General features: G+C 40.8%; 2 protein-coding genes across 2 annotated transcripts; one reads left to right on the top strand and one right to left on the bottom strand.

The window, feature by feature from the left end:
• The first annotated feature begins 682 nt into the window (after positions 1 to 682).
• On the top strand, positions 683 to 8,323 carry LOC117755503. Its single transcript, XM_034575347.1, has 5 exons — positions 683 to 816; positions 5,207 to 5,834; positions 5,918 to 6,248; positions 6,358 to 6,533; positions 7,160 to 8,323. Exons 2-5 carry the CDS (start codon positions 5,233 to 5,235, stop codon positions 7,389 to 7,391), a joined length of 1,341 nt encoding a protein of 446 aa, XP_034431238.1. The 5' UTR covers positions 683 to 816; positions 5,207 to 5,232; the 3' UTR covers positions 7,392 to 8,323.
• Positions 8,324 to 10,465: 2,142 nt separating this feature from the next.
• On the bottom strand, positions 10,466 to 18,301 carry LOC117755504 (programmed cell death protein 10). The gene is made up of 8 exons (XM_034575348.1): positions 18,123 to 18,301; positions 16,137 to 16,365; positions 14,690 to 14,743; positions 13,543 to 13,660; positions 13,308 to 13,434; positions 11,994 to 12,072; positions 11,809 to 11,891; positions 10,466 to 11,331 (listed from the first exon to the last, which is right to left on the bottom strand). Exons 2-8 carry the CDS (start codon positions 16,224 to 16,226, stop codon positions 11,250 to 11,252), a joined length of 633 nt encoding a protein of 210 aa, XP_034431239.1. The 5' UTR covers positions 16,227 to 16,365; positions 18,123 to 18,301; the 3' UTR covers positions 10,466 to 11,249.
• Between the last annotated feature and the right edge of the window lie 350 nt (positions 18,302 to 18,651).

An 18,651-nucleotide genomic window follows, 5' to 3' on the forward strand; every position in this document is an offset into this window, starting at 1 on the left:
ATGGAAATTTATTTATTTTTGTCGACAAACGAAAACATTTTGAATACACTGGGTTCATTTCTGACCTTTCAAACCAAAATTGAAAGTTTAAGCGAGACTGGATGAAGTTTACGTGCGTAATTTTACTCATTGATGTATAAAAAACTGCTAGAAACTTAAGAACTTTTTTAATAGAGTTTTTACATACTTTATTTTCTTGCTATGTTTTAATCTTCTGCTGAACAGTGAGCAGCATTTTATGCTGAGAAAAGTGGAATATAAATTGAAAATTATGATGATGATAATTCTTATTATTATCACAATACTGTAGTGGACACGTGATAAGACAGAATTCACCAAAGACTGTTACATTGGTTTACACTAATTGATTGCACTATGTGGTTTGCACGTTTACACACCCTGTAAGGAGCTGTGGGGTTACAAAGGTAACAAGAGCACTGGGAGTGGTTAAAAGGGATGTTTGGTGACACCCAGAAGAGCTCTGTATTGTTGAAATGTTTGTGAAATAAAACGCACGCCGAGAGGTGCACAAAACGAGAGATCTCCGGACTACTTCATCCCATCGACTCCTACAATACCATTTTTATTATCATTATCACACAGTGACACATAATACAAGGTTTCCCCTGGTGCCTCCCCACAGAGAGACAGTCACACCCAGGGATGAGCAATTATTTGATGTGAGAGACGGTTGGACACATGGACTCTTTCACAAACCTGGCAGAAGCAGAAGGAAGTGGATTCGAACATTAACTCACCTGCCCTGAGTGTGTTTTATCACACGCCACTACTGGAGCTCCTGCACTTCAGCTCTGAGTGAGTCTCGTACTGATGAATACATAGTCAGAATTATGTCGTAATAATGTTATCAGTATTTATGATATTTATTTATGCTTGACTAAACTTATAATGTTCTTTTAACATATTCATATACATGTATAAATATAATAGTAAAAAAAATGTATATCACACTTTTCTTTAAGATATGATAAGATAAGAAGTTCTTTATTAGTCCTGCAATGGGGAAATTTGCAATGTTACATATATATATATATATATATATTCACTACCACTACCCTATTACTATTACATTGTGCTTCACAGAAAGCAAATGGAGATTGAAAGAATAGAAATAAAAACACCAGGGAATTTCTTTTCTACTGAGATTAATGATTGTAGGAAATAACTTATCTTCGTGCTTTTGGTGGCCTTTATATATATATATATATATTAGGGCTGTCAAACGATAAACATTTTTTATCAGATTAATCACAGGGTAGCTGTGATTAATCTCAGATTAATCTGAATCTGAGCCCATCTGTAGAAGCAGTGTTGAGCCAGATCACACTTAAAAAGAACGAGTTCCAAGTTCAGTTCATGCAGATGAAAATGAACTAGTTCACATTCATTTTTCATTGGGATGATTTAGGCGAAACAATTTAACGGTCATGTGTTTGGTTCTGAATCGATGGTGTCAGATCATGTCTGCGTGTCGCTTCACTCATTTTACGTCTCGTGTTGTACTGTATGCGCTCAGTACACACAACGGTGACGCTCACAGTCAGGACTCAGTTAAAATGAGCGGAGCGACACGCAGACATGATACTGACACCATTATGTGCTCAGTGCAACAAGAGACGTGACGCTCACAGTCATTTGCATGATGTATAAATGCAGCCTCATAAACTATGGAGCGAATCGAACAAACACTCAGTTACTTCCTGTACTGATCAGGTCCTGATAACTAGTGATGAGTGTGTATTAGTTACAGTGAGAGCAGAGTGGAGGAGGACACAGGAACTCCACCTCGGTACAAACCAACTGCAGCGTCTGCTCTGATCATGACGCAGCTGGTCTCAGTGACCGTAAAAAAAATAATTAACGCTTTAATTCCATAAATTAATCATCCCGCGTTAACGCGTTAATTTTGACAGCCCTTATATATATATAATAACTTTATCAATGTCAAAGTTAGACAGAAGTTTGATGATTGTAGGAAATAACATCTCTGTTAAAGTATGATGTTCCTATGTTGTGGCCTCCCTGTGACTGTGAGTGTTTGTTTTGGCCAATACGTAATAAACTATATAGCACTTTTATAAACAAAGTCACTATAGTGCTTCACAGAGAGAAGTATAGAATAAAAAAAAAACAGCAATTAAAGCACGAGGTAAGTTATTCTACAGAGTGTGACTGAGGATTCTCAGAGTTAAACAGGAAATCCTCAGAGTTACAGGAAGGAAGTTACAAGTTACATTGCACATCCATATGTGTAATGTGAAGATTTCTCCCTCTCTTTATTTTTGGAGTATTTATTTTTTATTTTTCAGATAGTGTACAAACCACATAAATGGTGAATGGTCTTAATTTATATAGCGCTTGTCTAGTCTTGACTTGTACAGTATAGTTTTTGCCATTCACCCATTCAAATCGATGTGCAGCATCTCTGTGCAGGATCTAGGGGCAATTTGGGGTTTATATATGGTATACTGGTTTCTCTCTGTGTGCATGAAAACGGTGGGGGTTACTTGACATTCTTGTGAAGGGTTCTGTGAAAAAGTTCAAAGAATCTACAGTTTGTGAGAAAACAGACAAACACTGAAGTGCTTATTGGTTTAGAGACCAAACAACATCCATCTGTGGCTGTAGCATTAGTATAAAGTCTATTTTCTCCAAAAGAAACGTGTCAAAGCACAGGTAATTGTAAAAAGCTTTAAATGTTGTGTTAACTGCTCTGTTGTTGGACCTGTCGGACATGTACGGGCAGTGAAATAATAAAGGGGTGTCACAAAGAGTGTGACTTGTGTGTGTGGTTGCATAGTTGGGTGAGGTTGGCCAAGTAGGGTATCCCAGATGAATGTAACCAGGGCTAAACACCATCATGGCATCCAGTAAAAGACAACAAAGTCGATAGTCAGCAGTCAGGACAATGGTTGCTGCCTAGCTGAACCATATTACCTCATTGCCTTGGTGAGGGAGCTAAAAAGGGAAGAGGAAAGTGCATGTGGGTGTGGAGACAATGACTAATGCCAGTTAAAACAAGTTTGATTACAAGGAATTTAAATTTGAAAACAATATTTGCTTTCTTCATTCCCTGCACCCACACCTCCAAAGCTCCGGTTGGATTGGCTTTATCTCTCGCTTCTTCAGGATGTGATGCTGGTTGTGACATTTACCCCAGAAAAACTAGACTGCTACTGAATAATGGAGGGTAACAATGGATTTGCAGCACAAAAAATAAGTTTTACACTGGACTGCAGTATGCAGAGTGTGTATGAGAAAATCTTTTTTATCTCTGAATAAATACACTCAATGCCTCTGCTCACAGTCCTTTCCAATTCCCAGCAAAATTAGCGCATTAACCCGAGTGTCACTTTTCCATCACTGCAGATAGGATTAAATCCTGTGTCGCCTTCAGTCATTTGAATCTTGATTGAATCCATTCCCACTGCAGACACAAGCCAGATGTTAGCAGATGTTAATTTTTTTTAACCAGTGGAAAAGGGTTTTTATAGAATGGCAAGAATTAACTTTTTCTTATCAACAAAAGTGATTCCCACTATCATCAGTTGGCAGCTGCTACATTAGCCTGATTTACATTTGATCGTTGAACACAACGATTCTCCTGATCGTCCTTTAAACGATCAATCGACTTCCTTCATAAACCCATAACAGACCATGAATTAAACCATGGGCCTTTTTGTATAGACACAAGTGTAAATTATCATTTTACCCGTTTAGCTTCGTTCACTCCAATTCATTGCCGAATACCTCATGACTGCCCTCTAGGTGAATTGCAGCCAATTTCGGTGAGATGGTACTAACAGGAATTGGACAAGCTCTCTTGTAGATTGGCTCTGGTGGCGGGATCATGAGCTACATTAGATAGATGGAGCGTGCCACTCTGAGAGGGGTGGGGCGGAATAGTCCAAGTGGTACTAGCCCTTTTAACAGCTAAGATTGAAAGTATTCATTAAACTGCAAACTGATTTTCAAAATTTTCCTAATCCAAGGTGTGATCATCAGGGTTACTTTTTTACGTTAAAATAACTTTTTTGTGTATGTTGTGCTAGCTTGAGCTCCACAAAGTTAACATCTCTATATCACCCAGCTCTTACTGAACAAGTTACAATAATAATATTTAGCACAGATGTGCATGTTAACTGAGAATAGGTGCAACTGCAAGGTTGTATCCTGGGATTTAAAGAATAAATATTGGATCATCCAAACAAAATTCCCCTTTACATTTGGATCTCTCGTTGTGGCTGGTGTCAGGCTCTTGATCAATGATGTTTTGGGGGTGAAGTTAATATTGTAACTAGACACAAAACACTAATGCTACACGTGGGTTGGGTGTCTGATCTCACTGTGTTTGCTTTGTTCCTTATACAGTGCCTTGCATAAGTATTCACCCCCCTTGGACTTTCCTACATTTTGTCATGGTATAACCACAGATTAAAATTTATTTCATTGTGATTTTATGTAATGGACCAACACAAAATAGTCCATCATTTGGAAGTGGGGGGAAATATTACATGGAATTCAAAATTATTTACAAATAAAAATCTGAAAAGTGTTGAGTGCATATGTATTCACCCCCTTTACTGTGAAACCCCTAACAAAGATCTGGTGCGACCAATTGCCTTCACAAGTCACATTTGCAAGTCACATAATTAGTAAATAGGTTCCACCTGTCTACAATTTGATCTCAGTATAAATTCACCTGTTCTGTGAAGGCCTCAGAGTTTGTTAGAGATCATTACTGAACAAACAGCATCATGAAGACCAAGGAGCTCATCAAACAGGTCAGGGATAAGGTTGTGGAGAAGTATGAAGCAGGGTTAGGTTATAAATAAATATCCCAAGGTTTGAACATCTCATGGAGCACCATAAAATCCATCATCAGAAAATGGAAAGAATATGGCACAACCGCAAACCTACCAAGACAAGGCCGTCCACCCAAACCGACAAGCCGGACAAGGAGAAAATTAATCAGAGGAGCAACCAAGAGGCCCATGGTAACTCTGGAGGAGCTGCAAAGATCCACAGCTGAGGTGGGAGAATCTCTCCTGATAAGCTTCTCCTGATGCTGGTTGTGACATTTACCCCAGAACAACTGGACAGCCACTGAATAATGGAGGGTAATAATGTTTGCTTTGTTCCTTATATCTAACTTCTCCTGCTGTGGTTCCTTATTCTACCGCAGGTTGGGAATCTCTCTTCTGTGACTAGATGGACAAGATAAAAGACTTAAGATGGAGGCTCTTCCTCCTCTTCAGTATTACCTTCGTCAGCATCTTCATCCTCACTGTGAGCTCACCCAGGAGGAACAGATCTATCCCGAACCCACGCAGGGCTAAGAGCACTTGCCCCTTGCATGTCTCTGATCAGACCATCACCCCCCTCAAAGACACCAAGCACCTACTGGTGTCGGCCTTCATGGACCAGAGGGTGCAGGGCTTTGATATACGCATCATTGGCCTCTTCAGGATAGACTCCATCCAACCCCTTCACTGTTGCTTCTGCTGTGCAGGTTTCTTGTCGATCACAACTCTAGCAAACATTTTACAACATCCAGAAATATTTGGATTTCCCTTCGTCACGACAGATGTCATGTGTCCGATTCCTGAAAACTGCAACGCAACACATGTCACTCTTCTGACTCAGCCAGAGAGTGGGATTGCACTTAAACAGATCTGGCTCCCCATAAGAAACAGAAAGAGGAGTGAGAATGAGGAGGAAAAGTTGCAGTTTAACTTCACAGTCTGCATCTCCAGCCTGTTTGGAGACTACAACAACGTGCTTCAGGTCGCCCAGACCCTGGAGATGTACAGGTCAGTGCAGCAGCAACGCCACAAAACTCACCTTCTCTCTGACATAACTAACAATTTAACCTTTGCATCACTTTTGCCCTCAGGTTGCTGGGTGTGGGCAGAGTGGTGATCTATAACACCAGCTGTGCTCCAGAGCTCGAGCGTCTGTTGCAGATCTACAGCCAGGACGGCTTCTTGGAGATAGTTCCTTGGCCCATCCACCAACATCTGAATCCATCTAAAGGCTGGCTCTTCTCAGAGCACGGAGGGGACGTGCACTACTTTGGCCAGTTAGCCACGCTCAATGAGTGCATTTACAGATCCATGGAGCACTCACGCTACGTCTTGCTGAACGACATCGATGAGATTGTAATGCCTTACCAACATGACAACCTGATGTCTATGATGAACATGCTCCAAGAGCAGCATCCAAATGTAGGATATTTTTCACTGTGTATTTGAGAATATTATTTATAAGAGCAATTTGTTTTTCTTAATGGTTATATTTGTCTTTCCATCTTCTATGCTGTGCCATATTCTGTAGACAGGGGTATTCCTCATCAAGAACTATATTTTCCCGAAAAAACACTTTGAGCCAAGTGGGAGGTTTCACCTGCCGCAATGGAACGGGCTGCCAGGAATTAATATTATGGAGCACATCTACAGTGAGGACCCCAGAAAAAACGTATACCATCCGCACAAGATGATAGTTCAGCCAAGGTAGGTGGATTTCGCTATGAATTTTAAAGTCTTAAAATTGAATTGAATACCACTTGAATACCTTTTATATTTATTCATTTGTTTTTTGCCATGAATTTTGTGAAGCACCACTAAAAGGTGTAATGGAAATTTACTTAATAACTTCTTAGCTTATGCTTACAGCAGACATTTCAATCTAGGGTACAGCTCAACATAAACTTTATGGTGCACCCACTGTCTAGCATGTGAGCCCAAGTTGATCCTGATATCACCTTATCAACTATTAACAGTTTGTGCTTTGTTTGAAGAACTCAGCTGACCAACACCCTAATCACACATGATCCCTCTCAAACACATTTAGAATGCAGCCTATCAGTCACACCTCATCAGACAATAAGTGTTTGTTTTGGGATCAGGAGGTAACCCACACAGAGACACTTAAATATGAGCACGAACACATTTCATCTCACTTGCAATCCTTTCTGCAGAAAGCTTTTTACAAATAAATTTACAAAGACAACTTGTCTCAGAACCTCGTTTGTTGACCAAATTTCCACCACAACGGAGACCCTAAAAAGAAATGACATCACTGGGAGCGTATTATGAACAAATATTTGTTACCAAGTCATGTCTCTGTGCAAACACAGGTTGGTGGAGCAGACTTCAGTGCACGAGGTGATCAAACATATGGGAGAAAGCTTCAAGGTTCCACAAGAGATCTGTCGGCTCATTCACGTCCGCACGGCTCTGCAGGGGGCGCTGACGGTGGAGCAGCTCAATGTGGACAAACGACTGTGGGACTTCCATGAAAAACTGGTTCCCAACGTGGACAAGGCGCTGAAGAGAGCGGGACTGCTGAACTCTGAGGGTCAGGGCTGATGGACGGGACTGCACGGACAGGACAACTCTGAATTGAACGCAGTTCAAGTGTCAAGGATAGTCTGGACTAATTGGTTTATTTTGATTTTATTTAGTTATAGATTGCAGCCAGCTCAGGTCGTTTTCTGCACTGTCCCTCATCACATCGACTATAATTACAGTAAATGATGAGAATCCGTCATTAGATTTCCTTGAGACAGGTGGTAACAGTTACCTTTAACAAGGGAACTGACACAATCCCATACCAGGACAGACGCTTGTTTTTGGACTTGTTGCTGGTAACAGTCTGGATGGTCCTTTGTATCTTTGGTCTGAAGTACACAGCGTCCATTTCTTCCAAAAAAGACCTGAAATACTGACTCGTCTGACCAAAATACACATTTCCACTGTGTTGTGGTCCATCCCAGATGCCTTCGAGCCCAGACAAGTCAACGGCGCTTCTGGACACGGTTAACATAAGGCTGCCTTTTGGCACAGTAAAGTTTTAACGGGCATTTGTGAATGTAACTACTTATTGTAGTGCCTGTCAAAGGTTTGCCAAAGTAATCCTGAGCCCATGTGGTTATATTGCTTTTAGATAAATGACGGTTCTGGATGCAGTGTCGTCTGTGGGATCGGAGAGCACGGTTAGTCAGCTTAGTCTTGAGCCCTTGCTCTTTATGCACTGAAATTCCTCCAGATTCCTTGAATCTTTTAATGATGTTATGCACCGCAGAGGATGAAATATCCAAATCCCTTCCTATCCTTCTTTGAGGAACACTGTTTTTAAACATTTCAATAATTTTCTCACACATTTGATGGCAAACTGGCGATCCTCTGCCAATCTTTGCTCCTAAAGACCTAGGCCTTTCCTGGATGCTGCTTTTGTACCGAATCATGATAACAATCACCTGTTGACATCACCTATTTCAAATCACTTCATTTTTGAATCATTCTAGCTGATTACTAGCCCTAAATTGCAATTTTGTCTAGCATGTGAGCCCATCGTCTATTCATGTCTTGCAGAAGTTGATCCTGATATCACCTTATCAACTATTAACTGTGTTTGTGCTTTGTTTGAAGAACTCAGTTGACCAACACCCTAATCACACATGATACTATTCCCTCTCAAACACATTTAGAATGCAGCCTATCAGTCACACCTCATCAGACAATAAGTGTTTGTTTTGGGATCAGGAGGTAACCCACACAGAGACACTTAAATATGAGCACGAACACATTTCATCTCACTTGCAATCCTTTCTGCAGAAAGCTTTTTACAAATAAATTTACAAAGACAACTTGTCTCAGAACCTCGTTTGTTGACCAAATTTCCACCACAACGGAGACCCTAAAAAGAAATGACATCACTGGGAGCGTATTATGAACAAATATTTGTTACCAAGTCATGTCTCTGTGCAAACACAGGTTGGTGGAGCAGACTTCAGTGCACGAGGTGATCAAACATATGGGAGAAAGCTTCAAGGTTCCACAAGAGATCTGTCGGCTCATTCACGTCCGCACGGCTCTGCAGGGGGCGCTGACGGTGGAGCAGCTCAATGTGGACAAACGACTGTGGGACTTCCATGAAAAACTGGTTCCCAACGTGGACAAGGCGCTGAAGAGAGCGGGACTGCTGAACTCTGAGGGTCAGGGCTGATGGACGGGACTGCACGGACAGGACAACTCTGAATTGAACGCAGTTCAAGTGTCAAGGATAGTCTGGACTAATTGGTTTATTTTGATTTTATTTAGTTATAGATTGCAGCCAGCTCAGGTCGTTTTCTGCACTGTCCCTCATCACATCGACTATAATTACAGTAAATGATGAGAATCCGTCATTAGATTTCCTTGAGACAGGTGGTAACAGTTACCTTTAACAAGGGAACTGACACAATCCCATACCAGGACAGACGCTTGTTTTTGGACTTGTTGCTGGTAACAGTCTGGATGGTCCTTTGTATCTTTGGTCTGAAGTACACAGCGTCCATTTCTTCCAAAAAAGACCTGAAATACTGACTCGTCTGACCAAAATACACATTTCCACTGTGTTGTGGTCCATCCCAGATGCCTTCGAGCCCAGACAAGTCAACGGCGCTTCTGGACACGGTTAACATAAGGCTGCCTTTTGGCACAGTAAAGTTTTAACGGGCATTTGTGAATGTAACTACTTATTGTAGTGCCTGTCAAAGGTTTGCCAAAGTAATCCTGAGCCCATGTGGTTATATTGCTTTTAGATAAATGACGGTTCTGGATGCAGTGTCGTCTGTGGGATCGGAGAGCACGGTTAGTCAGCTTAGTCTTGAGCCCTTGCTCTTTATGCACTGAAATTCCTCCAGATTCCTTGAATCTTTTAATGATGTTATGCACCGCAGAGGATGAAATATCCAAATCCCTTCCTATCCTTCTTTGAGGAACACTGTTTTTAAACATTTCAATAATTTTCTCACACATTTGATGGCAAACTGGCGATCCTCTGCCCATCTTTGCTCCTAAAGACCTAGGCCTTTCCTGGATGCTGCTTTTGTACCGAATCATGATAACAATCACCTGTTGACATCACCTATTTCAAATCACTTCGTTTTTTAATCATTCTAGCTGATTACTAGCCCTAAATTGCACTTTTGCATGTAGGTAAATAGGCACCAGGTTTTTGACAGGGAGAATGCAGTCCAGTGTTCTATCATTGACTGTATATAAAGACTGACGACATAGCTTTTCCCCAAAAGTGAAGCCAAAGTGTCTCGAACACCACCTGGTGGCTGGCTGCAGTATAGGTCTTAAATCCCTCCTCGTTGTTCGTGGATGGGACAGGATTGGACGTGAGCCACATATACGTGTTTATATACAGTGTTATACAAGTGCAATGCTGACTCAGTTGCCAGTCTATAGTTACACCTAGCTTACACTAACGCAGTACAATACATTAGCCTAACAGAACCTCCTTCATAATAAAGTTTTCTTTCTACGTTATTTCAGCCAAATAAGAAATAAGAGGACAAAAAAAAACTAACCCTCAAATTAAACTCCTTTTCATCACCATGAACAAAGATGTCACCGCACACATATTGGACTCGGACACATTTAAAAAAGCATCATCATTTGGAAACTATTTATTGAACATTTGCAACCAGATATCAGTTAAATACAGAACTTTCATTTCTCTCTCTACATCCCCCAACAGCAGGGACTGGCTCCACTTCATTACACTCTGAGAGGAGGGAATGTTACAGGACTTGGTAAGGCGCACACTGTGCTGGAAGTCATTTGGCTTTCTGTCTTCTGATAATAAAGAGAAATGAAATCTGAGTCTGCCTCCTAAATGTCCAGCACTGTTTCCTCTCCTCTCCTTGCAGCTTTTTCACCTGCGGTCAGGTGCTTTTGTCAATCCTGCGCGTACAGACCATGGCGAAAAGACACAAATGGGAGGCGAGAAGAGAAAACCAGTGTAGACGGCTGAGACGGGCCCCGTACTGAATGCGGTGTAGCCATGTCTGAAAAGCTAAAAGTAAAATGATCAACATGAATATATTAGAAAAATGGCAATTAGTCTTTAATAAACACCTCGCCTCACCTACTCCCAACCAAAGACCAGGGTTATAAATTAAAACTGTCCAAATAAAATCAATCAATCAACCAAGACTTTGGGCCCATTCAGTTCCACTTCAAGACTGGAAAATCCTCATTGAAAAAACAAATGGCACTTTTCAGTCTCTTGAACTGGAATCTAGAATCTCGACTCCAACGGAATCGACCCCCCAACCCTAAAATCAACTCTTTCTAATTTACATATATGGGTCAGGCGCTCTTCAAGCTTCCACCATTCTAGCAGTTGCTCCCCACAGGACACGGGGGGGGGGACTCGGTGGTCTCCGAGGGCTAGGCAACGGTTTTGAAGGTCTGCAGTATGAGGTTGGTTTGGTGGATGAGCCGGTTTGCACTGATGAAGACATTTATCGCCCTAGGAAACGAGGAAAAACAACAACTTGAGAAAACAGAACAGATAAAGGCCCGCACACTGTCTAAACAACTGGTAAAGTATTGCTGGGGAAACAGCATGAATGGAGCCGTTTCTGCCAAGACATTCAAAGACTAATAAGTGACCAGCGGAGTCACTTCAGGCAAACAGTCCTGCCCTCCAGTGCTTTCTGAAGCCACAGCCGGCAGCATCTCAGCTTGGCACGAAATTTGGAAACACGAGGAAACAATTACCTCAGTAACCTATCAAACCTGACAGCACTTCTAAAGCGTCCTTATTAACACATAGTATCTTGTATGTTTAAACAGTTTAAAAAACAAATAGCCTAAGGGAAGGACTATTTTTTGGCACCAGCATCCAAGAATCTTATTGCCATTGTGAAGTTGCCAAGCATATCAAACACAATAATTACAGTGCAAATATAAGTTGAATCACACACAGTCTCCCGGTTACACTTACTTTCCGTCTTTGAAGTATGTTTTGAGGGTGTCGCTGAAACTTTTGGAGTATTTCACAAACTCCTTTTTCTGGTGTTCCAGGGCCTTGATAAGCAGAAATAAAAGACACAGAAATGTCATTGTGAAACAAGGAAACGTTTTAACTGTACACAGGTGTGTATTTGTGTGTCTGCGTGTGTCACTCACTCTGCGATTCTGGTACTGATACTTCTTAATGACATTGTTGACTGTGTCCAGGAGCTCTTTTATGGCGCTGGCTATGTCTCTGTCGGTAACAAAAAGGCAATAACAGTAAGAATAAGGCAAAGTCAACAAGACGTGTAACGGTAAGTGATGTCTGTACAGCAAAAGTTAACCATTGTAATATTTGCACTTCCCTCTTTCTCATGAAAGATTTTCTAAATGTGTATTGACCATCATGTGACCTTTTTTTTGTTTCCTCCACTTCCTGTTTTGTCTTGTAACTGCGGCTCACTGTTGCCAAAAACCTCAAACGTAGCGGTTCTGACGCGTAACCTCCACGTTCTCCACAGATGACGGATCAAAAGAATAATCTTTGGGAGAATGTTACCTCCGGCATTAACGCTCTGTAGTAGCAGGGTCTTGACATTTTCATGGTGGAAAAACAAAGAGCAGCAATGCTCGTCAGAAACATGAAGAATGATTCACTACACTAGCTGGTTCTGTATTTGTTGGTCTAGTGGATAATGTGCATTTTTAAAGCTGAAAGTTTCAGGGAAGAAAGGATTTGTGGCTTGTCAGACTTGTCAGAAAAATAATCAGCCTCTATTTTCATCTTTCATTTATCGTCTTATCTATTTTTGGATGGAGAAAGGGGCTGAAACGAAAGATTAGCTACTTTTCTCAGCTTTATACCATTGTAAACTAAACACCTTTGGATTTTTCTGATGGAACAAACTGAGACATCTGAAGACATTACATTGCATTCTTGGGAAACGTGTGATGGTCATAATCAGCTTATATGGAATAATGATGGAAAGCTGGACAGACGTTATATGAAATGGTATGAAAATGAAGAGGCTTATGTGTACCATATAAATATATGTACATCTATATGAGATTCATATGCAATTCCTGTGTAGTGTAATATTACACAGTTGGATAATAGTGTTATTGAATCAAAATGAGTCTCCAGTGTGTGTGCCTATGTGTGTGTTTGTAGCTCAGTGCTGACACACATGAAATACAATGCTGGAGAAGTTAAAGATATTTTAAGCAGAGCCTGTGCACTAGACAAAAGATCAGTATTTAAGTTATGTGTACATTACAGATATTTATTGGTGATTAATTGTAGAGCCCGACCATATGGAGTTTTGCACATATTGACAACTATAAAGTACAGATTTGTCTGTGAAAGACTTATAGCGATTTTTGACAATATATTGGTCGGGCTCTAATAGGTTCTCTAATCTCTAACAGTGCACACTTGTGTTTTAAATATGGCATGACGTGCTTGCCTGTGTACGTGCTCACACTCACTTGATAGTCTGTAGGAAGCGTACTCTGTCATTGATCTCATCAGGGATTTTGCTGAGGATGTGTTTCAGAGCTCTGGCCTTCTCATTTAGATCCTGGAACTCCTGCTCAGGCCGGTCAATCATGAAATCTGCAGGAAAAAGGGGGTTTGCAGAATATTACCAGGGGACTCGATCATGTAGGTGAGTAAGCAGATGCACATATCTCAGAACATCTTTCTATCAAACAAGGTATTTACCTTCCACATCATCCGCTGCCATGCGCAGTAGCGATTCAGTGAAGTTGATTTGGACATTCTTTTTCTCCAAGATCTTCATTATGATGTCCTGAGTCAAACCAGGGTTCTCCCTCTCCGCCTGACAAAAGACGAGATCACAGGAAGTGAGAGGGAAATCAGGGGCAGCACAAGCAAGAGGAGGCTTGGGGGCTATGAGAGAACGACGTTAGAAGTTCACTGAACATCAGAAGTCCTCTATGGGCGGTTCAGGTGGACGCACAAAAGCTTTCCTCCTGAATAATTGAGACTTGGAGCATCAGGGCCGCAGAGACACCCATCAGTGAGTGAACAAAAGACCCACAAATGCCATTGTAAAACAGTTGTAAGTTGATCACATCTCCCACAACGGTAAACGCTGCCACTCATCAGCAGCGGTACAGAGGTGATGTGTGTCCACTGTGTGTATATTGTTCCTGTGCATCATGGCAATGCAAGCATATATGTTATATGATGTCAACCGTCAGGCATCACTTGTACAATCACAACTGATAAAGGGTAAGACTTAAATAAACATTTTATGACTTCTCATATTCTTCATTTATGTTATTTCAATGTAAATGAAAATCCACTCAGCTCACAGAACTCACCGTTTTGATCAGATCATTGTTTTTAGTCACGAAACAGGTACATTTTTGAATCAGCAAAAAAATAAAAAAAGGAGATAAATATATTAGCTTTTTATTTTTTAGGAACTTAAAAAAACAATAACATGGAGCAACATTCCATGTGTTCAATGTTTAAATTAAGTTTTAAACTACAGTATTTAATTTTTACCATTTACTATATATCTAAGCAAGAAACAAAAATGTTCCCGTACAGACTTCTACAAGTCTTCTGCTCTTCCAGGATTAAGATTAAGATTCCTTTATTGGTCCCACACACTACATGCAATGGGGGACATTTGTCCTCTGTTTTTGACCCATCCGTGTGAACACAGCGCACAGGACACAACACACACAGTGAACACACATTGCAGTGGGCAGCCATGGACAGCGCCCGGGGAGCAGATGCTGGGGGAGTAATATGCCTTGCTCAGGGGCGCTTATACAGTGGGGATAGGGAGAGTCCTCTTGGACTTTCGGGTCATCTGATCCATGCATAGTCTTACCTTAATGAAGGCTGCTCTGAGCGTCTGAGCTGCTGATAGGTTGATCCTCTCCAGCTGATGGAGACAAAGGGAAGCACACAGAACTTTACTGAAAAAGTCTGGACCTAACATTTGACCAGAGGTTGCAGGGGTGCAAAGTTACACTTTAATGCTCAGTCAAAAAACAGACACAAACCAGGATTAATGCTGAAGTTTCAAAGTCAACAACACAAAGGCAATTGTAGGAATCGCCACATGACGTTTGTTAGAAATCACTATTGTACTTGAACTTTTGTCTCAAAAAATACATTTGTCAGTATATTACTGTAGATGCAGAATAATGTGAATCACATTGTATGACATTTTGCTGGAACTATAATAGCTGACAAATACATTTTAACTACAGGTTTTAATGTGTATATGTGCGTTCTTCTATATCCGATTAAAATTCCTTGAGTAAATATTTCTTATATTCTATTTATATCCATTCCATACCATTTTTATACTCTCTATATTGTATACCATACCAGCCTATATACTTAGAAAAGTCTATATATGCCGGTATATGTGTACATTTTCAATTTCTCATATATAAAATGCACAAACACAGTATACATGCTTGAGCAATCATCCTCTGTACCACTGCAATTCATTCATGTACATTTCTCTACAAATAATATTTCCGTCTGTAGTGGAAGGTGTATATTGTGTATATTGTGTACATATTGTACATCTTGTCTACCTCAATCTGACCATCTGCTGCTGTTTCAAGTTCATTTCTCAGGCGTGGAACCAATTAAGTTTATCTTATCTCCTCTAACCTTATCTTATTTGAATCTTTTATGAAATCTTTAATACAATTTTGCCTATCATTACTATGTAGCATGTGTACAGGAGCTGTGAGTTAAATGTAGAAAGACAGGGCTGGAAGCAGAAGCGCTGCAGACAACGGAGGTCAAGCCTGAGCTACGGAGGCAACACATTAATAAAATAAATAAAAACACACTTCAATTGTAAAAAGAGTAATTAAATAGTATAAACATTTGTAATATTCAAATTATATCCATCTCCCGAAAAAATTTTCCTAAAGCCCTAATGTGTATCTCTGTTAATCTTCCAGTTTATATATGCAAATTTTTGTTTCTCTGTGATTTGAAGCATCTGGTGACTCAACAATGCATAAACGTTACCCGCTTATTCAATGACACACAAACTAACCTCACACCTTCTTTAATGTTGTCTTAATTAATACTTAATTGCTATGGAGTGACCTCAGTTTCCCCCTTTTTTGTCCAAGTAACACAAAAGACTTAGTGATGATGAAAAAACACTCTTCCACTGGTGATACAAAGGTCAAACTAATCCTCTAAGAATGAATGGTATTTAACACAATACTGACCAAGCAGTCAAGAATGCTTCAGCAAACTATTTGCGAAAGCCAACTTCTGTCAGCACTGGATGTTTTTACCTCGTTGAAAACTGGGTACATCACGGCGTACAGCGTCATGGATACCATGGAGTTTGTCTCCGCTTCATTCTTCATCTCCTCCATTGTCATCCTCCAGGGAGGAGCAGCTCTTGGTCAAACTGTCAGCAGGAAAGTGCAGTTCACACACACTCACACATACACTCACCCACACACACACTCACACACACACACACTCTGAAAACCACAAAAGGTCCAGAGCGTCAAGAGCCTGAAAAAAAAGAAAAAGAGAAAGACTTGATATTTTATTTTTAAAACAGAGTATCTACATACACTATATCGATTTATTGGTGCTTATCCTGACATGATGAAGTCGTTCAAGTGCCGGCTATGATCACACATCCAAATCAAATACCATTTTACTGGTCAGTGTCTATAAATACGTTGTGTGTCAGCTATTTATTGCATTCATTCAGCCACTGTGGCTTATAACTGGTAGTACATCCCTCCATTGGCATTGTTATGTTACCATTACCATACATAAAAATGATTCCACTCAGTTCAGACAGGCAATAAGAGCTTAAATATAGGAGAGCAATTGTATCAGATCAGTACCTGGTATCAGCACATGTATAACATTTTACAGATAAAACACGAACGACTCAACACTCGCTGATGGACAAACTATGATATTGACTGTATCTACATGATCTCCAACATGTGTTTGGAATATCTGTACTGAATTTTCTTATATTGTTGCATGCAAATGGTTTTCGTCACATATTAGTTTGCAGATCCCCCCCCCCCCGGTTTCGTCTAGAAAATTAAGGTAAACAGAGAAAAATGTCTCTTATAATTTCCTGCATTCCAATGTCTTAATTTGTTAGTCCAAAAAAATAAATAGAACGAAGAAAAACATCCAATCCTTATATTCCAGAGGCTAGAAACTAAAGCTGGGAGAAAAATTATATCAAGATAAAAATGTCATATCAGTCGACATTGACAATTATCACAATAAATGTCACATTATTATGTCTTCTGAGTTTGAAGAGTGATTCTATGGGCAGAGTGAAAAACACATGTTTACTGTGCTTGTATAAAACACAAACTTTTTATCTATTGATTTTGAACCTTTATTATATCGCTATTGGTGAAAATAATATTGTGATAATTATAGATATTGTTTTGTTGCCCAGCCTATTAGAAACATATGTTTAAACAGTGCATTATTACAATAGTTGCTGATCAGTTATCTATTGATCAACTTATGGTTCTATCTTTGCAACCAGCAGGAAGAGGGGACATGTTGAGCCTGGAGGAGGGAGCGGCACTTCCACTGTTACAGACAAATCACCCGGCAACTGACAGCAAGACCAAAGAGCAACTTCATAATACATCAAACTGTTTGAGCATCAAGAAAACAAGGAACACAACAACAAACAATGGCTCGATGGCTGTTTCCAAGATGTTACGTTGTACTGACAGAGTCTGGGGCTGGGGGACGTGACTGGGAAAGTAACGTTTAGCACAGTTGCTAGCTCACTTAAAGGTTAGCATTCCGGCTAGCTGTGTACATGTGTCGTTAAGAGTTGAAATAGTGTCAGAGATGAACGATAACATCACAGTCTGTGAGCTACAGTGTCAGACACGACGGCTGCCTGACTGGAAGGCTACACCAGGCAGCTACTCGGCTAACTGGGCATAGCTACCGAGCAGCTCATGTGAGGCTAACTGAAGTCTGCCCTGTTAATCCGGAGTCACAGACTGTTCAAATCCAGCGTGGGGACAACAATCGTGTGTGCACCGTGACAAACGAAGCTCGATCTGACCGTTCAAGATTCACAGCTGAGGCCTGTGGCCGAGCAGGTCGAGGGTAGCGAACTGCTAGCAGTGGACAGCGTAGCCTACGTGCTAGCTACAGCAAATCGTACATTTGCACTTGGATGGTGATCTGCGGCGCGTCAACGAACCGCTTCGGGTCACATGTGCGACTCGGTGCACGCGTGTCAGATGTGGACTCATATCTACCTGTGGCCTGACTTCTTAATCGGGCTGGTTCCGCCGTCGGTCGCCTTTTAGCTGCTGTGTTTTCTTTACAACTTAAGGCGGAAGTTTTTCAGGACTGGCCTCAGCGACATCTTCCGGACCGTTGCTACGTGAACACACGCCCTCCAATCAGAGGGCGGGCGGATGCGTGGAGCGACCGTGACGTCACACGCGCTATCTGCGTGTTTTATCAAAGTTTCCGTTCTCGTCGCGTTTTTAGTGAATTTGAGGACTTTTTTAACACAGATTGTTTCGGGAAGTATAATGTATAACCCTGAAGCTATAGATTTACAGTTTATAATCAGGCACTTCAGAGTAATGAATACTGGGGTATAGAATAGATTGATTTATCTATCACCTGATCGCAGCCCGAATGAAAGATGTCATCAAGGTGCATTGAATTTAAATCAAGATATCTCCGCAACTTCAATGTGACTCTTTCTGTTTTTAAATTGTCGGAGCCAACGCTATTACTTTATTTTTGGTGTTGGGTCAGATGGAGGAAACACCT

The sequence above is a fragment of the Hippoglossus hippoglossus genome, chromosome 22 (assembly GCF_009819705.1).
Source record: "Hippoglossus hippoglossus isolate fHipHip1 chromosome 22, fHipHip1.pri, whole genome shotgun sequence".
Lineage (NCBI taxonomy): Eukaryota > Metazoa > Chordata > Actinopteri > Pleuronectiformes > Pleuronectidae > Hippoglossus > Hippoglossus hippoglossus.